The following is a 24,193-nucleotide window of genomic DNA, read 5'->3' on the forward strand; positions in this document are numbered from 1 at the left end:
GAAATGACACACAAACATGATACCTTTTTCTAGTTCGACTGGGAAGAGCTCCAACTTTTCCACACGCTTCTCAAGTTCATATTCAGCTGATGCAGCCACTGGGTCAACTTCATCATTTCTCCTATCATAGTCTTCATTAGAGTATGTATTGAAAACCTGTGGAAACAGATCAAAAATCATTCAGACTTCCAAATTATTAAATTAGCTACTACTTTTGACTTGTGATATTGCAAAGTTTGAAAAGGCTTTTAAAAGACAAATTTCTCCTGCTCATTCAAACTTCAGGTTTTTAAATTTGTGCTTTTTTATTCAAGGAAGCACAAGTACAGTTGCAAAAGTCAACTGAGTGTAAGTTTCTATTGCTTTTGATTATAAATTCAAAAGGTGATCCTTAATGTCTACGTTGGTCTATGCATATAAATAATTAAAATAATTAATTTAACTCATTAAAAATGCACTATTAATAAACATTAACAGAGTCAAATACATTGAAATTATAACCTGTATAGTGTTTTTGTATTAGTCTTTAGGCCTTACGAAGTTTCAGTTCACATTCATCCAAACAAAGCTTGACCTGAAGATTACTAATCTACATTTACATCACCTATGAATATCATGAAGATTATGTTCCATATTATGTATTAACTTTTTAGAACAGCAATATACACAGCCATTGGGTTTTTTTAAGCTAACCAGGTTTACAGGTTTATTTCATCTCAAAAGCAGTAATTTAACAGTGACTGAATTAACCTGATTATATTATTTATGCTACCTACTATCATACTTTCAATATGGCCTTCAACCAGTGATTATTCAAACTTTCAGAGACATTAGTTAGGAAAAACACATTTTCATATTTTAGAGATCAGACTTTGCCAGCCTAATTCATTAAACTATCTGCACTTGGCAGTAAGGAAAGAACATGTATTACTAGTGGTAATAATTATACTGAGCTTCAGTCCCATGGATATATCATATTCATCACTTCAAATAAATGAAAACAACTTCCCACATTTCCTCTTCCTCTTTTACAGACAACCTACAGAAGACATCATTGCGTGGCCACGTTTTCCTTTATCACTGTTCCCCTTACAATATAAAACACTGCACCCTGCTACATAGCTACACAAATATTCCAAAGTTCTCCAGAAGCCTGCTCTGTACAGCCCCTCTTGGAGGCTCTCTCACGGTGCCCCTGGATGGAGCAAACATGCCAGCTGGCTGCCTCGGGCAGTGACAGGAGCTGGGTCATTGCCACCTGAGGTTTCACCTGCCTGAAAAGCTGTTAGTACACATTCATTTCTGTTAAACAGCAAATATATTAAAGTTGAAATACAAACATACTTTAAAATACTACTGGAAGTCTATTAACTGTGTTATGGCTACCACAAAGCTACCAAAAAACCTTTCAGTCTTACATGAAGTAATAGTTGAAACAGAAAAGACAGCAGTGACTCAATGTAAATTTTAATACCCATCGATGTAGGTATTTCAGATCAGTGTGAAACACTTAATTTTCTCTTCCAAGAAGACTGAGAGGATAGAAATTTTACAAGAATTCACAAACCTATCTGACATGGATTTTTAGTCATTATGATGCAACAAGAAGGCTGCTTTAACTAAATTATGCTCCTAGAAATCCTTCAAAAATACATGCAAAGCATAAGTAAAATAAGACATATCATGCTGTCCAGTGCTGCTGAATGTTTTATGCTGCTTTAGTATCTGTAAGAGTGGAGAAAAGACACAGACTGAGAAACAAGTAATGCAATTCAAGGCCACCATTTCTAGCCTGACTAAAAATAGAAAAAAACAGCTAGAAGAGTCCACTCAACAGCAATGAAAAAGTGGTACAACTTCCCTGGCAGCTTCCCTTCTCTGTGATTTGATGTCAAACACAGCAGTTTTTACCCACTAAGGGTTCCATGATCAAGCCCAACCTCCTTCATGCAGAAATCAACCAAAATAAGGATCAATCAATAGAGTGAGACCTAACTAAAACATTACTGAGTTAAGGTTTGACCATAAACTTTTAGGTTTGAAATGCGGCAGACATGCAAGTACAGGTTAAAAACAACAGCTGTGAATGTAGCTTGAATCATCTCATTTATTAACATGATGAGAGAGACCGATGCCTAAACGTGAACAGAGATGAACTGCATGAGGGTAAAGGAATATACTGCTAGCTGGAGACAAAGAAAAGCTGAGAGAGAGGTATAGGGGAAAATTATGTCACAAAATGAGTATATTTACTTCTGGATTTCTTTTCATCGTGTTAACTGGCACCATTCTTTTCCTTGTGTTCAATGACTGCCATGAGAATACTGTCAAAGCAGTTTTAGATTTGCTGCAAAATGACTGGAGATGCTTCAGGATAATTTTCTTTGAAAGCATCAAATCATATACTACATTTGGGCTTGGGATGATTTTTCGTGAATCAGATTAGACAGAAGATATGGCTTTTTGGATTCTGCTCACTGTTTTGAAGTATTTTAATAATACCACTAAAAGGAAACTAAATATACTGTTGGTTATTAAAAGTTATCATTATGTCTCCAAATACATCACACTAGTACCTCACCTTAGCATTCACTCTGAGATTGTAGATCCCTGATTGCACAAAGCTCTATGTTTCCTACCTGGCATCAGGTAGGAAACATACATGTACACTGTCTTTTGTACACTGGTCATATAACTTTGCCCAGTGCCTTCAACAAGGCAGTTGTCTCCCCCTGAAAAGGGGAAGAAGAAGAAGGATATTCTTGTATGTCATTTATCTCATTTTGTGCAATCACATTTCATAGCTGACTGATTCCATTAAATGAATCTCTGGGTGTTAAATTGAAGTAAAGAAAATTTATGCTTGGAAATTTTCTTTCTTTGTGAAACAGTCTATCCACCAGGGTAATGAACTGCTTGCTCAGTACAGTCATGAGAACTGTCACTCAAGATTTTACTGCACTAAAAATAAGATAAACATTTATAACTTCTTCCTCACAGTATGGTTAACTTGATTTAAGTACAACTATTTCACCACGTCTGCTGCTGAAGTGTTTTCCAGAGTGTGTGTGGGATTTCAGACTCATGGGAATTCTCCCATTCCCTGTCACTTGACAGATCTGGTTTTACTGCCACTCTGGCCAAGTAGCCAGTACAGTAAAGTCACAACTACAGAATATGCTGAGTAGGAAGAGACCCACAAGAATCACAGAGTCAAGTCTGGGCCCTGTATAGGACCATCCCCAAGAGCCACATCACAAACCATTACTTATAAAGCAAACTCTTTTCCCAGTATATCCAATATAGTATCTTACTCTCTGATTTTACCTCTACAAGTATTTAGGAAAAAAAAAAGTTCTCATAGAATTCACTTGTGACATTTTCTAGGATTTAAAACAGTACTTGTGGAAAACAAAAAGCCAACAGTGGTGACACACTGAAAGAAGCCCTGAAGAGCTGCTGTTAATAGAACATACTTCTGTGTTCTCTAAAGTGACAGAAAAAGGGGTCATCAGTGATTCATCCCGAACCAATATAGTAACAAACTGTAATATGAAAGAAGTAGGTATAGTTGTTAGGCACCCTGGGTGGTATCCTCAGGGAAATCGTACATACACACATAGATCATTTGCTTCTCTTTGGCAGAGCACAAGCTAGAGAAGACATGTCACTAACTATAAAAATACGTTGGTGACTAATTCAGGAAAAAACCCTACATTTTTGTTTTAGTACTTCATCTTTAGGAGTAAGATCAGAAGGATAAAAACTGATTATTCTTGAAAAAAGGCAAAGTTGCCTAAGTTTGGGGTGCTTTCCCATAGCTCTTACCTACCAATAATTTACAGAATTTAGCTAACAGTAACCTGTAGGAAGTGACAAGGGGTTTTAAAATTTTTTTTAAGCAAGTCAGAATGGAGATAACTCTAAAGAATCACATGGGCTAGCCAGCTTGGTGCTACATAAACCACAACTAGTGTTGCACACTATAAACTGTGCAACATAAAAATTGTCGTATCTGACAAAAGGCTGGGAGAATTGGGGTTGTTCAGCCTGGAAAAGAGAAGGCTTTGGGGTGACACAACTGTGGCCTCCAACACCTGAAGGGAACCTACAAAAAAGATGGAGAGAGACTATTTACAAGAGCATGTAGTGACAGGACAAGGGGGAAAAGATTCAAACTGCAGGGGAATAGATTTAGATTATTTATAATGAAGCACTGAGGATAACCCCTCTGGCTGTGCTGAAGAAGCTAAATGAGGAAAAGAAATCACAATTTGACCATTACCTTCTGCTTTAAAATCTTTCTTCAGCATAGCTTTAGGGAGGAGAGGAAGCTCTGACAATGTCTGAAATTGGTGACTATTTTTTTAAAAAGTTTTTTCTCTGCAAAGTGGTTGCTTTGTCACAGTGAAAGGCAGTGAGTCAGTGAGGAGGCTTCCTGCAGCTCTCCTGGCTTCATGCTCCCCTACAGCCTGTGTGGGCATCAGCCGTCACCAACGCTTCAGCAAGGAAGGAGACAAATCCTCCCAAGAAGCAATTGCAGGAATGAGACACAGATGGGAATTAGACATCAGCAATATTGAAAGAAACTGCATATCTAACATCAAATCCATGCCTGGGGTTTCCCTCAGAAAGCTCTGTATGAGAAAGATCTGTTTTCAGTGTCCTGAAATTCTGGCAAAGAGACCTGCACAGCAGATTTATGTTTCTAAAATCCTAAAAGTATCTGGGCCCCAGGCTCCTCCATTCCAGAGAGACCTCTTCACACATATGACAAGCCAGGAGCAGCTGCCGTGACACACAGACAAGCTGTTCAATTTTTTGTAGTAACCTGAGAAATGTTCTCTCTGTATACTCTTGTTTTAGACAACTGAAACAAGTTATCGAGTCTTCTACCTGTTGGAACATCATGAAGACCATTTGTAGTAGAAAACCACAGTGTCACTGTCCTGCAGCTGTGCCAACACATCTCAGTTTGGATCCATACACCTCTAGGCACTACAGCATGTCCTCCTAAACCCAAACCGTGCCTCAGTGGCATTTCCTCGGGGGACACAAGCATTAAAATGCATGAGCTGACCACACACATTCATTAGTCCTGTGACACGAGGATGCATTTACTTCATGGTATAAGTAGTCAAAGAACCAGCCAGACTCCTCTGTTAGGCTTCTTTCACTGAAATCAGTATTTTAAATTTTATACACTGCAGTTTTGGGCCAAAACACAGAACCAAAATTGCCTATGAGGTACTGCACATGGATTATCTCCCCTGCTCCTGCTACTTGGCTCACTTCTGGTGCCAATTTTTTAAAACATGAGTATCCAATAAGCAGTTTCCTAGAATCAGTGAAAACTCTTGTTTATACCCACTTATTATTTATTCACTGTGTACTTTTTTATTGCTGATGTACTAGTTTTATTACAATTTACATTGCTACTTGTCTACATAGCAGAAAAAACCAATATCACTGTAGCTGTAAATGAGATGCGTGCCCCATGTAAAATCTTCATGCTGTTACTCTTAGTTAAAACAGGTCAGAGTAATTAGCAAGTAAAAGTAAGCCCTCTTATTGAAGAGTAAAACCTCAGCTCACATGGAACATGTACTTCTATTAGGGCTGCTGTGTGTTTGTTTTAGTAAGTGAGCAAAACAGCAAGATGCACTGAAACTTGCAGTTGACAAAGATATCTAGACAGCCTTACCTGAAAATTCCTGCTTTTTCTTTTTGGTGTTTTTTTTTTGTGTTTTTGTTTTGTTGGGGTTTTTTTGTTTGTTTGTTTGGTTTGGTTTTTAATACAGTGATGAGTTACAATTCCATGCAGATTTTTCTTTCTCGCTTTTTTTTTGGTCATAACCATTAATATGAATGGGAAATTGAAATACTGTCCTGTTTTATATTAATGGTCCAGGCTAAACAATTTTCAGTCAGTTCTCTTTGATGAGTTTTGCAGACCTGGGTCTAAATCTTCTCTGACAGTGGGTTGGTTTTTCTAATGCAGCAGCTTGGATGCAGCAGTGGAATGGGAGGTATAAATGACTAGTGAGATGGCTTCCCTGAGTCTTACTGATCATACAAAAATCCCAAGGAGACTTTTTAAGTGTTGTGTACTTCACAGGTACACTTCATATGTAATTCATCCCTTTGCCTGATATTGCCTTTTTTTTAAACTCTACTTTGCACTACTGTAACTTAACAACAAAAATGTACTTTGCAACTTTGCACTACTGTAACTTAACAACAAAAATGTACTTTGCAACTGCTGCTATCTATTTTTGGTCAGTTATTGACTACTTAGATACAGAGAATAAAACTCATGAAGAAAAACAAGCTTTGTGTTTTTCACTACAGTAGTTTGACAATTGCAGGGAAAAGAGCCCAGAGACAACCCTGCATTCCCATTAAGCTCAGAGTTCTCCAAAGGTCCCTCCTGGCAGACCTCACAGATCCTTGAGAGATTAGACATACGGGTACAGCAATTCAACACCTTCGTATTTACCTCAGTGTGGTACTGACCTACAAACCTGAATGTCTTTAGCTGAATTTTCCTGCTTCAGGGAAAAGTAAAAACACTTGCCTACACCTTGAGAGTGTCTTCATTCAGCAGAACAAAGAAGTAGTTCCAACAAGAGCACTCCAACAGCCATGTTTTACAAAGAAAATACAAAAATATGAACAAGAGTATTTAAGAAGAACATGAATTTCCAATATAACAGCAAATATATTTTATCACTCTTTTGGCAGTTCCCTCTATTGCCAAGGTAACAAACTAGCAAGCTCAATAATTCATTGTATCTTTGAACATTGAAATAAGTACATAAAGGAGAATGTTAGAAGTGAGCAGAGTTTGAGAAATTAATTAAAACACAGTACAGGCTCAAATCTCGATTCTAAACAGATATGGGAGCACAAAGCAAAGTTCCAGATTCTGTCCCTAGACATTTATTCCTGAATCTGCTGCAGTATTTCTTCCAGATCCTTGCACAGCTGCCAATCTACATCCTAACTGATGATGCTATTTTTCTTCTGCCTTTAAGTGTGACACATGAGGTAGCCAAGAGTAAATGCAGCTTCTGGTTCCAATTAGTACAGACTGCCATAGAGTAGCAAAGTCACCATGAATCAACAAATCAGTGCTTCTTCTCCCAGCAACCTCACTCTCCCTCAGCCTACAAGTCAAGAGGTCTAAATGCAGAATAAAAATGCCACAAATGTTCTCAGAAGCAAACACTTGAAACAAAATATTGACTAGCCATAAAAGATTCTATTTAAAATAAATCTCAGCAAGGATAAATTAAGTAACCTGCATATTCACTAAAAATGACCCCAGCAAAAAAAATTCATAAGCAATTCCTTTTATTCCCTTACAGATGCTACATATGCTAAGAAAATATTTCAAAGAAAAACAAGGACACAATAAAGTAATGACAGGCATTAATTCAGAACACTTGATGTGTAAACTAAAAAGAGATAATTCATCCAACCTGAGTTTTATTGTGAAATTATAATATTTTATAAATGGAACAAGAATTAATACAGTTCTTTATAAACACATATATAGAAAATCTTTTAAATGTGCAATAAACAGTACACATTCCTATCTATCTCTTTACTTAAAGCAGAGAAGAAAGCAGAGATGGAAGAAAAGAGCTAGATGGAAACAGTCTGCCTTGGTGACTGATTCTCTCAAGATTACATCATCAATACAAATCCTATTGGGCTTTTTAAGGGTGCAAAATTGCAACTTTCCCGAAGTTTTTTTATGACTTTCTCATACACCTTGTCTCATTTCTAGCAGCTATGGCATTTGCCACTAATTGCCCACCTTACCAATACTCCTGCAGACACAGCAAAGGCTGAGGGAGAGGGAGAAGGATCTCCAGTGACAGAAACCGGAAGACTTCAGACCAAGGGATAAAAAGCAAACATACTTCCACACCAGACCATAGCAGCAGCCCTCATAAATCTCTAAAACTGTCCCACCATCACTTTTCACAATAACTAAGTTCTAAAAATCTCAAGAGAGGTTTGGATTTTTTTTTTCAATGAAAAGTTCTTAATGAATTCTTTAACTGAGATGAGATTACTAAAAATAATGCTTAGTCTTAAGATGAGTGGGGGAAATTCTATTATATTCCACTAAGAAAAACTCAGGCAATATAATAAATTCTTATTTAAACATATACTATTAATTATACAAGTACACTCCTTATGAGTTAAAGAATAGAAAAGTATGACACTCAATATTAGACAGCTCTTCAAACAGTCTCCTGTACAGAGTAAACATATTTCCACAATTCAGATGGCACATGTTACAGAGGGTATCTATTTAGTTTCTAGTACAAGCAGATATTCTTCTCCAGTAACAAAAATGCTTATGATTCTCTGGAATCTAAACCCTTTAGTAGCCTATTGCTGCATTCACATTAACATCACCATGCAGTGATGTAAAAGAGACCCATTAGTGGGGTGTTGCATTAATTTGGTAGGAGTGTTGCAGCCCTACAGCCTGTTAATGCTATTGCTTGTGTATAAAAATGGACAAACAGGCGGAGTGTAAGAGGATTAACAGAAAAGCTTCTGTAATACAGCAAAAGGTTTGCTGTGTTTTGTAAACATCTTTCCAACAGAAAGTGCCATGCCACGTTCTCAGTGCTAGACCACTACTCAATTACTTTATATTGTAGCCTTAACAATTCCTTAATTGCACCTGCAGGCAGAATTCATTCTGGCTTGACTGCATTTTTGCTAATGATAGTTTCACATTCGCACTGTTTAGTGCAATGAATTGCATTCCAGTAAGATGTAAAACTGCCTAGAGTAAGCAAAAGAATGTTTATCCATTAAGCATCCATACCTAGGGTATTACATTACAGTTAATCACACCACTGCTTCAAAAATGAGACAGTCTGTATTTCCAGAGGAATTCAGCCTTCCTAATGCTTCCTAATATGGGAGGTGGGGTAACGGACTCTTACACAAGCCAACAACAGGCGTTCCCAGGTCTGACAGCATAACTGCTTCAAACACACCAGCTCCAAGTGCAATTTAAAATATGGTATTAATGCAGCAAGAAACAGAAGGCTACAAATGTGCACACAAAGTGTATCCAAATGAATAGACAAAGAGAACGAGGGATCATGGGGATAAGCCGGTATTAATGAATAATGCTAGCTTGGGATGAGACTACAGTAATAATGACATGAAGTGGGGATTCAAGATAAACATTCTTAAAGTGACTCAATTCAACATTATTTTTGGACATTTTTCAACTTCAACATTTGCTATGACATCAGGCACAAATACATTACCCCCTTGAAAACAATAGCAAAATTAATTTCATCAACCCCAAGGGAAGTCTCTATTACAGCTGGTTTTCACTCTACCCTGTGTATTCTGGAAAAATTAAATGAGCAGAGAAACTACAATGAGTTTTGCTCACCTGAAGACTTTACACAATTCTACTCTCCGTGCCCAAATTTACTGCATAAATTCAAATTTATTACAGACATTATCTATACACAAATCTGTGACGAATTTTAAGTTTTGGAGAACCAAATGGAAAGTGTAGCACCCACTGCTGTGGGAAATTGGGAGGATGCAATTACACATACGCATTTTGGGACTGGGGTTTTGTTTTAAAGAGTTTTGCTCTATTTTTTCCCCACAGGAACACCTTGTTTTACTGTTCTGGTATTGACCAAACATCTCGCACGTCCCTGCACGCTGCCTTTGGGCAGAGCGGCAGGTAGGGCACCATGTCCTTAGACCTGTGTTGCTGGATACAAAGACAGACACGGCATTAAATGTGAGCTCAGTGCTGTTCCTGCCACATGCCAGCAGCAGAGATGGCTGCGGAAGCTGGCAAACTCATGGACTTTCAGAAGTAAGCCCCCTGAAGCTTTCTGCTTTCCAGATGCAACTTGCTGACCAGCTTCAGACAGAAAAGTGAAGCTCAAGCCAAACATTTTACCTTTACGAGGAAAACTAAAATATGGGGCGCGGCTTTCTGTCCAGATTTCTGTCCTCCAAGCAGAGGAGGGAAAAGTGCTGCTTAACCTGTGCAGGGACACAGAACTATAAAAGCTACAGAAGAACCTCTCTGTATGTTGTGTCAATGCAGGATAGAGAGCAGGGGCATCTCTGAGCTCAGTCACTCAAGCAGCTGAAGAGTGCAGCACACAGCTGGTATCGCTGTCACTCACAGTAACTGTATTTTGGCTACAAACAGCTGCACATTTCTTTTAGAAGTAAAACAGACACCATTTAGCAGAAGCTGGACATACTCCAGATAGCAGATTAAAATGGGTGTAATCCATGTATGACAGGCTATAAAGCCAATACAGTAAGCCTTTCAGTTATCTTAGCATGATTTTAATGGGCATCCCATTGTAGTGAAATGAATGAAGAAAACATACCAAATATCTCTATAAAATAATGACCTTTAAATATTTTTCAGTCAGCTAGTGTTCATCATCTAAGGAAACTGGCAAGGATATGACTCTTGCCTAAAATAAGAGCTGTGAATGAACAACTAGAGGAGGACAGTAAATTAATCTTACAAAACCTTACTGGAATATATTTACATATACTACCTTAGCTATTTTTATGCATCCTTAAGTTTAAAAAAAAAATTACACATCTTCTAAAATAGTATTTTGTAATTATGGTTTCAAGAATACCCATCAATACTGAAAGGCTTCTTTTCTTCGGCATGACTATTGTACTTAATCAACCCTTGGTAGATCAAACTTAAGGAAAAACAGGAAACAATTCAAAGAAGCCCTTGCAAATCCTTCTTCAATATTGCTAACAAAAGGCTAGTGCTGTCAAGAAAAACACAAATGATAATATTAGCATTCACTGGAAAACTGCAGGATAGACAATTAGTACAAAGTATATGTAACTCCTGGCTGCTTTTTACCCCTGAAAAAAACCCAGTGGTGAATAGAATCACTGTCCTGGATGAGGGAGTTAGATACAAGTGGTGTGGGAAAATAAACATACGGCTGGACATCAAAACAGCCAAGCTGGTAAAACTTCAATCGCACAAACTTTAATTTTAACCTTACTGTTACTGATTAAACAGTCTAAAATCCTAAAAAAAAATCTTAACAAAAGAGTACCTTTTCCTTGCAAATAAAATAATTGGAAAATAGCATGAAATGAAAAATTTTGAAAGCCTTTTCTATAGTAGTGGTAAACTAAATAACCACAAACACAGTATTGTCTATAATCAGATGAAGCTTTAGCTTTCAATTCCTTGCAGTAAAACATTCAAAATGATGCTATCAACCATTTTAGTCCGGATGGCAAGAAACGTTTTCACAGATTTTTCAGGAGTAAAAGCAATAAAAGTGCATACCAGAAGGTAAAGAATTATCCAAACATGTTCCTTGCTCATGACCAGCTGCACCAGCCCCAGACACACAGCAGCTGCACAAAGGCATTGCTGCAGCTGGAGCACAGGAGTCCATCCACTCTCAGGTGTGAAATATGAGCCTGAGAGCCACACATGGGCCATGCAGGCAACACTCCTGGGTCACCAAATAACAGAGAGTGTTGGCACAAGGATTGTGCAAATATAAAACGGATTCCCTCCACTTTTTTTTTTTTTTTTTTTCCTGAAGAATAAGGAAAACCTTGCCTCTTAAGAATTCAAAAATCTCTAGAAGTATGAGCACCACTCCAAATGCAAGAACAGGATTACCATGAAAAGGACAATGCAGAGAATACTGAAGGAGAAAAAGGCAGACAAGCTTTAAACTGCAACTGCAACTCTGTGTAATATAGAGCTTTTAACATCTTACTTAACTTTGCAAATGTTAGTTTATCCCTAATGTCTAAATGGTTTTGGTACCATACAGAACATCGACAGTAGGTGATGGTCACAGAAAGGGATGCAGAGAACTGGCAATCTTATGACAGTTAACTGAAAACTGTCTGACAGTTCTTTGAATTAAAAGCAACTTCAATATATCATGCATGTTATTGCCTATTTACCCTGAAAGGTACAAGACAGTGTTTCAACTCAAGTTTTAAAAATTATTTTATCTGATTAGGCAGGCCTCATAAAAACAGTATCAAATTAATCCTACTTTACTTATCTTTAGGTTAAAAGCCTGACTTGCCAAAAAGGGTCACTGTCAAAATGTGCCTTAAATTCAAGCTTTTACATAGTAAACATACTCCATCTTCCAAGCCCTAAGCTTAATTTTATTTCTGATAAATGTCATAATGTAACTGAATAAAAAAGGCACAATAAAAATACAAACAGCAATTGTTGAGTCTTAATGTTATGACTTCTAACTAAGAAGAGGCAAATTTATGGAAAAGCCATTATGTTTCTGTTTAGGAGAAAACTTGTATTTTATTATCTCAGCAGACTTTTTGGAGCTTTTTCCAGGGTAGGAGCTTGAAAACCAGATGCACAAAATAGGTTCCCTGACATGCACATAAAATGTGTTTTAGATACAAGAGTGGCTCTTCATACTCAAGCTTTTTCTTTGTTCTACCAAAACTTTAGTTGCCTTACAGTTGATTTCTGCTAGAACAGATGAGGACAAAAGTCCTTCTACCAAATAGTAAGTACAATGTAAAGGTTGTCATATTGCCTTTCAAAAATGCTTAATTAACTGGGGACTTATTTATGGAACCAGAAATTAGTCAGTAAGAGACGACTGCTACATGATAACCATCTAGATTAATATCTCTCTGTGTGGAATGCAAAATAATCAAACCCACGTTAACCCTCCCTTATGGAAGGTACCTCAAACTGCTGTCCTCCTCCTACCCTACGAGCTTGCCACTGACAGCTACAACAAAATCAATCTTCTCTCTACCACCTCCAAGACCCGTTGCTAATGTGTAAGAACCTTAATGGAGGCCACCAGAGCAATTACAATATCCCACCTCCTCCCTGGCTTCAGACATGAACTTTCTCAGGTTCATTAAATGTTAATGATTCCACCATACAAAACCAAGAGCTCCACTTCAGTTTTAAAGGACTTCGTTACTAAACCAATGTGGTGCACATAATGCACCCAAGGACAGTCCCTGTGCAGGGTTCTCAAGTGCTAGAAACAATGTGGAAGACTGGAAAAAGCCCTTCTCAAAAAATGGTTATGAAAAACCCAGGAAGATAACAGGTAGTAAAAGCAACCAGTAGTTTAACAATAAACTGTTCTCTTCACTACTTTTTAATCCATAACTGATAATAGGGTAAAATAAAGCATACACCAAATTACAGTGAAAGAAATGGAAAACCTCAAATCTGGCAGATTGCAGGTATTGGCTAAAAAAGTAAGAGCACTACTGGCATTCTTGATGGACTTTTGTTTGTCTTCAATAAGATGTAAAATTATGTTTATAAGAGAAAAAGAACACTTAATCTGTTCCAGAGCATTATTGCAATGGTCTCCTAAATGCTGAGAACCCTACAGCATGACTTTGTGTTTTTAACATCTTTTTTTTTGATGGCAGTTTGGTTATTCAGGCGGGATGAGGTACCCCAGCAGCACAGTGATGGGCTTTTGTGAAACACTCAGGAAGTCATCCAAACTCTGCCTGACCTCACCACAAATTACAGTGAGGACAGATCCAGTGCGTCTGTCAGGGTACCAGCTGAGACTGAGACTAAAGAGAGACAGCTGGTAGAGGGCACACCTTTTGGAGGATGGCTCAGTACCAGAGAAAAGCAAAGACTGCTGCTGCAGAAGTCAGTTTTGGCCAGAGGGGATGTAGCAGCTCAATTTGCTGCATGAAGCTTAAAATCCAAAAGCCAAAATCACAACTTCAAAAGAAGAAAAGCAGTGGGTGAGATATAGAAGCACTTCTAAGAGAAATTAAATTGCAGAAAAATAGTATGTAAGTCCAGCAAAGTCTGGCAGATGGAAATGCTGAGCATTATCTAACAGCAAAAGGACTGAAAGAGTCACACATGTCCTGACACAGCTGAAAAGTCATACTTTGGATTCTAGGTCAAAACTGTATAGATGAAATAAAAACAGGTAGTTTTAGAACAATAATAATATTATATAAATACATAAAAATATTATTTTCAAAGTAAATCTATTTAAATTATATTCTGCACTACTTGAATGCCAAGGTGCTACATGCTATCTTACCCATCTATTCACTGGTTACCCATATATCCTTACCCAGACATTCACTGGTTACAGAGGGTGCAAGAAACAGCAATGGTTTAACTAAGGCACAGATCAAGAACACAAAAAGCCAAAGGACACTCCTCTGCTTGCCTGAAGACCCACAGCACTCCTCCTGGAGGGAAAGGGCTGGCAGATCATGAGCAGGGGGAGGAAAGCAATGCTCCTCAGAAAGCTGGTCACAGCTGCCAGCTGCCCATCCCTCCTGGTAGTTATTTTATGTGCCCAAAATTCAAAATTCAGTCAAATTTTAAGCCAAATTTGAGAAATGATGAAAAACAGGAAGTTGAAAACAGAGAAGACTTTGTATTTTCACCCCTGAATTCTGATAAAGGCAGTAAACTCCAAAAGTAGATATTCACCAGTTCGACAGAACTTCAGCAGTAAAATGAAACAGTTATAAATTTGTGCCAGATCATTATGACCTAATAACTATTAGAATAGTACTTGTAATACATAATTATGTTCCTAGTGTGTCTTACTGCTGAGGGCCAGCCTTTCCTCCTTTCAAAGAATTGGATCTCAAATCTAACCTTGTTGCTATACTTCAGATGTATCAGAATTTAATGCCCAATGTCTTTCCCTTTTGGAAAGAAGCATTCCCTCATCCCACAAGGAACACAGTGGGCTCAATGTCACTCATGCTGCACAGAAAGTTAACCGGGCAGGCAGGCTGATGGACATGCATACCAAGAACCTCCATTCCCCTGCAAGTCCATGACTGTAAGTACTGAAATAGGTAAAATGGCATCAGAAATACTTAAAAAGAATGTAATATAGTCATATATTATACATCTATATGATATATAGTTGATTTAAGTTCAGCTTTGATAAAAATAAAATTAGAAGTGTCAGACGCCTCTTCTATGTAAGTTTTGGTGTGAACTAAGACTAAAAAGTTCATTTAAATAAAGACAACTGAAGAAAAATCAGCTAGAAAGAAAAAGAATTTTGGAAGCCACCAAGGCACACTGAGAGATTCTTGGTTTGATGATACTCACCTACTATGTTCCAGCATAACCTAAACTACTGCTTAAACTATATGCAAATACACACAAATCACATAATACCCCATTTTGGTCTATGGGACCTCTCAAACATTAAAAAATTGCTGTGAAAAGTGAACACTTCTTCACCTGTTCCTCCAAGTCCCTTCTAAGAAACGTAGGCAGCCTGAAGATGCAAGGTGTAGGTGAGGTGTCTATGAAGAAGACATCATTGGAAGTACAAGGCAAAAGAATGAATTACCAGAAACAAAGTCCAAATTTAAAAATCAAATTTAAAAGCAAATTTTCAGTGGTGCATACTAAATTTAAAAAATTACAGGAATTTGGAATCAACAAGCTTTTGCTGAGGAAAAGCCAAACTGGACAAACTGGAAGATATTTAAGAGCTCCAGGCTTAGCCAAAGGGGCCAGAATAGCCTCTAGAGGATGTCAGCAGCGCCCTGATTGGTATGGAAATGGACAAAAAGGTTAGTAGGAATGGGTAAAACAAGGTTCATAGATCTGATACCTCCTTTTGTTGCCTTTTTGCTGCTTCTCAATTCATTTTGCTTACCCAGCAAAAAAGTATAAAAAAGGACTGTAACTAAATGAATGAGACTATTCATTAACCAACCTAGATAGACCTTCTAAGGAAACAAATTGAATGAGAAGAAACAATAGACCAGGGAGGTGTGATACTACCAAGCAATCGCTTTAAAAAATCCTGTTCAGCCCATATGGATCTTCCACCCACGCAATTCCAGGCTTATCTCATCTTTGTCCATAAAAAATTATAAAGAGAATCAGGTATTTGACAGAACATCATTGAATCAGCTATTCACAGCCCTTGGGGTTCTCAACAGCTGAGTAAAATACAGAAACTAGTCCAGATGTAGCCATGAGAGTGTAAGGAGACGTTCAGACTATCACTTTTTTTCTCCATCTAAAGTACTCTTGTACTGCTGTACTCTTGCAGGCACACTCAAACAAGCTCAATCCTCTGAAAGCCCATTAACATCAAGGGAAGTTTAAAGGCACTCAGAGCTGCTTTCCAAACATGTTACAGAGACTTCCACAATTCATTTCAACACCATCAGTATCAGGCCAAAATTCACAGGCTGAAAATTGCTGCTAAGCTAACAGATTTTTATTTTCCTATTCTGGAATCAAGGGTAAACACTGAATTGGAAAATTTTGATGTTCTTCCATCATCACCAGCACCAAAACTATCCCAAAGGTTTCCAGATAAGGCACAACTGTACCTCTTTCCAAGGACTGTCTCTTCTGAAGTATAATTGAGCTTTGCTGGGTCACGAATTTCCCAATTGCTAATATATGAACTGCAAAGACAGTGATGCTCAGGGAAGGAAAAAATGTTGGTACATAAACAGGTAAGGTACAGAGACCTCAATAAACTTCTTCTTGCTGTCTTGCCACATAACCCAAGCATGCAAAGGGACCATGACAAATAAAATACTCCTGAAATTATCAGTGACTGCTAGTAAAGAATATTTTTTTCTGTATTTTTAACACAAAGATAAATTAAACAAGGCTATGTCACAGCTCATTCTCTTCATCAATAAGAGGAAAAAGTTAGCCTTTCATAAAGAACCATGTGATTTCCTCATCTACAGTCTGACACAAGAACATACTCTTGTCTCTTCTACTTTTCTTTTTTTTTTACTCTCTCTTAACACAAGTTAATATTCATTGATGCAATTTAGAACAGATGCTATTTAGTTCTTCAGTTATCCAGATAATCTCTTAATTAAATAGCTGCATACAGTATCCAGAGAATTGAATTTATATTTTAATCACATATTCCTCCCCTTTGTTATTTTGCTTTTACTTACTCTGGCAAGTGGGTTTATTGCACACAGCTGTAAAAAAAACCGGCATGGCTAAATTCTGTAAGGCAGACTTTTGAAAGCAACCAAAGAATAACTTAAACAGTTCTGATTCTCAAAATTAATTAAATGGAAAAGGGTTTTACAAGACCATAATTTAAGCAACTATGCTTGTACCTTCTGTATAAGTTGCATATGTATTTATATATTACAGGTGAAACAAACTTAATTTCTCAACTATTTTAACAGTAGTACCACAGTCATAAGTGGAAACTAATTTCCAAAAGTCATTCAGAGAGCAAAGGCTTAAATACTGACCAGCAAACAACCCTCATATTCTGAGTCCTACTCTCATTCCTTATTCAAGGACTTTAAGAGAACAGGCAAAAACCAAGAGGTGATGCAATCCTTTAATTAAAAAGCATCATGTGTCTGCACAGAAAACTGAACATTAAAATGATCTCTACTACACAAGCATTCTTCAAAATATACTTCTAGTACGACATTACTCCATCTTTACTAACTTTCAATAAAACCATTTTTTCAAGACATAATTAAACATTCAAACATTATGGAAAAATAACCTCAGCATTGCCTGTTATGGACAGAAAAGTTATTTAACCTTCATGTGGGAAAAAATTCAGAGCTCTAGTATCCATCCCTCAACATGGTAAAACTGGATACATCTCCCATGACACATTTTTATGGAAGAAAAGAAGGCCACAGGATTAAGTTAATGTTGCACTATCCATATCCTTTTCTTCTTAGCTAATCCTAATGCACTGATTGATTTATTTGATATGTTAAAAATGCCACATCCTTCCTTTAGACTAGGGAGGAGCCTACGGCAATCTGTGTAACTGTTTATGGCACTGACCAATTTTTGACTGTGATTTTGTGTTCACCGGTTATCTCACTTTATAATCTATGAAGTAGCATATTTGTTAAGTGGAAGAAGGTCAATTACATTTATCATGTTAAACTTAAAAAATAATCTCCCTCAACAAATGAAACTTGTAAAAAAAAAAGCATACTGAATCCATGTAAACATAATATAGGTTTCTCGTATCAATCTCTAGAATAGTTCAAAATTGTATAGGTATGCTTATTTTTGTGCTTTAACTTCAATTTTGTATATTTACTTATGTATAAATATTCAAAATTCTATATTGATATTTGATATCAATATATTACATATTTACTAAATATTTACTACATGTTTACTAAATAATATATTAGATGTATTACTAAATATTTATATAAACCACATACAAATATAGCTAAAAGTGAAGGAAAATCTGGATTAAAAACCCAATAAATCAGTAATGTATCTAAAATAAAAGATGCTGTACTCATTACATTTCCTGTAGGGTTTTTTTAAGTTTTGGTTGGAGTTTTTCATTGTTGTTTTTGTTTTGCTTTGTTCTGTTTGTTTGGATGGAGTTTTTTACTTAGAATGTGATCATTTGAAGAGCTTCCCAGAATCTCCACATAGATTCCAAGATGGAAAAGAAGGATCTCTCAAGCAGCACAGTGAACTCCCAGCAGGTCAGGCGAGCAGCTGTGCTGGAAGGTCGTGGCTGGTGTCCCCCAGCACCTCGTCCCTCCCACGCGTGGGATTACCCTGAACCCCGCCGTGGGTGACGGCAGGCAAGGGCAGACCTCCCCAGCACCCTCAGCTGCCCTACAGCAGGGATTAGACAGGCATCAGGGCTCCCAAGGGAAAGGACAAGAAGACACACACACAAGCCAGCATGTAAGAGATTTTTGTTAGGAGTAAGAAAGATTCCATGTGACAATGCCCAAATGTGGGAACAGGGCATCCAGAAAGTCTGCAGAATCTCCCTGGCTTTGGGAAGATGCAAAATTGGAATGGGCTGAGACCTGAGCAAACTGGGCTGCCTCCACCTGCTCTGTGTGAGGGCTGGATAAAATGTTCTCAGATGCCTTCTAAACTCATCTGCTGTGACACCATTCCATGCTCCTGTGCATGGGCACAGGAAAATCCTCTGTCAATGCATCAGGTAATAAGCATTTAGTAAAACATCGGTTATCATGAGAAATCCCCAACTGATAATTTTAAAATACTTTTCTGAAGTGTGTCCTCGGAGTAAAGGAGAATTACATTCTGCAAGTTTTTATCACCCAGATCCTATCTCCTCCATCACCTCTCCACGGCCCTGCCCCTTCAGCTCCTTCCCTGCCCATGCAATCAGGGTGGTGAGTCTGACTCAAAGCTCAACCCTCTGCCCTGTTCCTCAAAAGGAACAAATATTTTGGCCCTTGTTCTGCCGTGGGGGCCACTCCTGAAACTGCTTATTTTTAACCCCTTAGTGCTGATTTAACCCCTTAGTTACAGATTTGCTAGCAAACAGAAAACTTTAGATATATAAGTACCTTAATTGTGAGGGAAATGAGGCAATCAGACTGTAAAGATCATGTTGGTGCAACTGGGAAAACAATTTTATACTGCCAACACTGGAAGTTCTTATAAGTAGAAAGTTTAGGCTTGATGAAGGGCTGCAAGGAAGGGAAAAAGAGGCATTCTCTGCACAGAAGAATGTAATTCTCTAACAGTTTCTCATTAAAGTAAATGTTGTTATTACTTCTCCTTAAAGACACTTCATACCTGTACATGTATTTTATTTTCTCTTTTCACTACTGTGCACCAAATTCCAGGCATAGTTCCTGCATCACACTGGATGAGAAACAGTTTGTCCTAAAGTGACTAAAAATGCACATCTGTCAAAAACATTTAATACTGTAATGAATGGAACTCATCAACTATTACTTGACCCACTTTTCCTCCTGTGAGCCCTTGGACAATCCCCTATTGTGATACAGAGATTTAATGGAATGTAATGACGGATTCCTAATCTCAGAACCTTGTCTCTTTTTGAACAGCATCCTGCAAGTAGTTCCTGAAACATAGGAGTTAAGCAGAACTCTGCAACAACATGTATCAGGAAACCTAAACTCTGTCTTAGGGAAGATTTTATTATTTATTTCTGAAACAACTGAAGCCTGTATAAAAATTCAGTGTGCCATCTCTAAGTTGAAGGTTACAGAAATGGGACTACCAACAAAAAAGACAATCTTCCATGGAATTTTCCTTTGTGTGCTTATTTTTGCTGAAAATGCTATTTAAGAAAGCTGCATTTGAAATATGTTTGTAAGTTTTGTATAGATATTGCTAGAATGAAAATATAATTTCAGTGAGTGGTATAAATATTTAAATGCAACTAAAAATAACAATGAAAAACATGGGAAAAGGTGGGAATTTTATGTTTCAAAAATGACATTAGAGATTCATGCAAAGCATGAATATCACATTCACATTTCACATTACTGACAGCATATTGCCCACATCAGAAGACCGATCACCACTAGAAAAATTTTTAATTGTGTCCTGTAGGTTACTGTGATCTAATCAGACACATAATAAACAAAAGCCTATCTTTAGTCCAAAGTGAACCCTATTTGTTCAGTGAAAGGCTAGGATATATCAGGAATAGTTTAACCTACTGTCCCTCCATCTGTTCAGTACCTAAGTGGCTTAGGAACTTAGTTCTTCCCACAAACAGAATCAAACATCGTGTACACAGTTCTCATTGCACTTCCTTATACTCAGGAATTTAAAGACTGCTAATGATTTGTAATCCAGCTATAAACAGAAAGGAGTGGATAATCTCTTTAGGTACTGTCCTAAACATTAACAGAGGAGTAGATTGCAGGAATATTAAAGATTGACAGCTCAATGACAGTGACTAAGTAAAGGTTTGTCTGTTTCACGTTCCTTTCTTAAACACAGGGCAGTGATACATTGTTTACAGTTCATTAGCACTATTTCTTATGACAGATTTGGGTAATAAGTTGAAGCTATAGATCAAGTTTTGTCAAGAAAAGGAAAGAAAGAGTTTCTCACTTTTTTTTGTGTCTTTAAATACAGAGATGACAAAAGACAAGAATTCAGGTCACTCTTATTCTTAATTACCCTGTGCAGGTATTCTTTCCTCTTTTCCCTGGCTGTTTGGGAGAGCAGGAATATGTGAGGTTGTGGCTGATGGCAGTATTCTTGATTACCCTTCTACAGTCTCCTAATCTGCATTTTCCATTACCACTGCTCAGAGAAACACTGTGCCTTTTCAAATGCTGCAGTGGCTGGCTACTGCCATCCCAGCCGGACGTCAAGAGACTCTTGTGGGGGAGTCAAGTGTTTCACATAAAATTTTAAGCATTTATTTTGCATCATCATTGATGCACTTTCCCCAAGGAACATATAAGAAAAACATGAGCTTTAATCTCTTTCACTGGTCTATTCCAAAAATGACTCAGAAGCCAAAAAACAAAAGCTAGCAATACCGTATCCAGCCTGAGGAGGATATTCTCTGAGGACAGCAGGATAAAGAGTGAGGGGAAGTACAAAGGAAAGGGAAGACTATAAGATAAAAATTGGACATTGTATAAAAGGACAGAATAAAACACTATACAGTATTTCTAAAAACAGATTTAGAATAATCTCCTTAATCTCATATTGGTAAAGATTGCCCCTGAACAATATTATTTCTTACAGACTGACTTTTCTGCTTAAAACATCTACAAAAGTGCAAAGGCAACCCTTCCAAATTTTCCAGTGTCAGCATATATTTCAGCATGAAAAGTCCATTGCACAGCACAGACTGGTTAAGTGCTTGTACACTTTACACTTTCCCTTTGGCACAACATTTCTGCTCTTTGCATTATCACAGCTTTTTCCACTGCTACTTCTTGGGGAAAATCCTCCCCTTGTGCAGAAAAGACTCTTTTCAAAATATACGGGAAGACCACAAAACATTAGACTCTTAAAAGACACAGGTCCTCACACTGTATCTGTCAATTCTCCAATTTGCAGTGTTCCTAGTTTTTTCTGCCAAACTATAAAAAGCGTGTATTTCAAAAAAGTTCTTGTACAAAATTTATTGCATGCCTGAACTTAATTTCAGAACAATAAATGAAACCTCTTCCATTTTGTAAAAAAGTATCTACTGTCCTGGGCAGATAGCAAGAAACAAAAAATAAACTAGGTAAGAGTTAATTAAAGCTGTTACTCTGGATCTTGTGACCTTCTGTCCCAGACATGTTGCTGAGCCAAAGTGCAGTGGAAGCCCTTGTGCTGCAGCTAGATTCAGATCCACTGATGGAAGTTTTACATTTTATCCAAAATTCTGTATACTTATGATGGTATTCTGTCCTTGCTAAAGTAATGACAGAAGACTGGAAGCAAACCTGCTAGCCTGCCTGCAAGCCTCTCACGGTGCTGCAGCTCTGGCACCAGTGCTGAAACCACAGCCAGCATGGACAGTGCTGTGCTCCTGAACCATCACCAGCCCAAGGCAAGGCTGAGAGACAGAAGGTGGAGACAGGAAGAGATTTGTGAGGTCCCTCTCCTGTATAAACAGAACGCTGCCAGGAAAGGCAGCGATGGGACAAAGGACAGCCTCCGTTCATTTTCACTTCACCAGCTGTCATGTGAAACCTCCCTTTTTTAAGACAAGTCTCAAAAAGCTTCCTTTGTATCCTTCTCTATCAATACCCCTTTCTGGGCCAGACACATGAGCCCCTTCCCCTGTCTCTCAGCTCTCAAAAATCACTGCAAACCTAGGCTGGTGGCCTGAGATGCCACTGTTCATTACCAGAGCTGGTACTCACAAAAGGACTGAGGTTTCAGGCTGTATCTATAGCAGTATATAACTAACCCTAGCAATTTACCAGTAGGAATGACTGCATCCCAGTGCCCACACCATGCTCAGTCTCACAGGGCAGTTACAGCTTTGTGGAGAAATGTTTCTGCAGACATCAGAGTATGGGCATTTAAAGGAAACAAAGATGTACCAGAAGTCTACTTAAGACTTGTAATAACAAGGGATGTGCAGGACAGAAAGTCAGATCAAATGCAATTAACTTCCATAAAAGCTCTATAAAATAAAGAAGAGCTGAACTTATGCAGAAGAAAGAGGTGCTATAAAACCTAACCTTGAACTTAAACAAACTAAAGCCAACTTCCAGTGCGTTATTACATGCTTCAATGTCTCTAAAGGACTTTTCACTCTCTACAATAGTCCACTGTAACTCTCACAGGGTAACCAGATCTGTTGAGTATGCAGGAACTCATTCTCTTTCAAAATGTTACGGTGCTTACAAAGGATTTTATTCATTAGACAGATTAATAGCTCTTCTTTGAACTCCCTTTCCTTCACCCAAGTCTGTGCAGAGTGTCACTGTTGCCTGCAGGACATGGAGAAGGGCTTTAGGAACTCACCTGTGAGAGGAAAAGCAAATATACATGAAAAATCTTACTGGGAATTGTAATTAAAATCAAGTTAGCAAGAGTCCCATAATTATTAAAATAGACTAACCATAAAAACAAATTCTCAATGGTAATACAAGAGGAATCTGATTTTGATCTTACTTATCCTTCATTTCCCCCATTTCAGGATCAGATTATTCTGGTTTTGAAGTCTGTGTTTAGCAAACTTCTTAGGTATCACGATAAAAACATTACAGAAGTTTCTGCTACAGACAAGGACATAAATATCCTGTGCTATACACAAATATAACCTAATCACAGGTAATCTCCCAGAAAGCAAAGGGCATACTTACCTCATGTTGCTACCTACTCATCATGTGCTTTTAAGAAAGGGTTATTAATGTAGATTCCTTGTGTATATGTGAGATAGCTATTGTTAAAAAAAACCACAGAAATGCTTTGCTGCTTTTGTGTTTTGGCTTGATAAATGTTTTATTCAACAAACTTCTTAAACTACATTTTAAAATCACAATTAAAATCTACTGGAAGGCCCAAATATAATAAATTTTAATTTATTCATTTATTAGAAATTTTATATACATTCTTATGCTCACCTTGTGAAGAAAGGTGAGCATTGAAAAAATGAAACAATTGAAAAGAAATTGAAACAATCATTGCAAAGCCTGTATGCTTTGATATCTGTATTGTTATATGCATATTTAAATAATATATGAAAATGCCAGTATTTGTAACTTCCTTAAATGTTCATAAGATGTTAAATTAATTTATTCTAAATTCAAACCCAAATAAATGATGACCAATACTACAGCAAACTTGAGAAATGTTGTCACAAGGCTGTATTTTCCCAGGGATGTTTAACATCTGAAAATGATAGTTCACTGCAGGATT

General features: G+C 37.5%; 1 protein-coding gene across 4 annotated transcripts in view; it reads right to left on the minus strand.

Annotated features, from left to right (window-relative positions):
- PPP1R9A (protein phosphatase 1 regulatory subunit 9A) overlaps positions 1-24,193 on the minus strand; it is a 129,000-nt gene that overhangs the window by 62,862 nt on the left and 41,945 nt on the right. For all 4 annotated transcript variants that reach the window (XM_005418571.2, XM_005418570.3, XM_014312126.2 and 1 more), the window contains exon 2: positions 24-156. In XM_005418571.2, coding sequence (XP_005418628.1) covers positions 24-156 — 133 coding nt within the window. The remainder of the gene's footprint in view (positions 1-23; positions 157-24,193) is intronic.

The sequence above is a fragment of the Geospiza fortis genome, unplaced genomic scaffold (genome assembly GCF_000277835.1).
Source record: "Geospiza fortis unplaced genomic scaffold, GeoFor_1.0 scaffold138, whole genome shotgun sequence".
Taxonomy (NCBI): Eukaryota; Metazoa; Chordata; class Aves; order Passeriformes; family Thraupidae; genus Geospiza; species Geospiza fortis.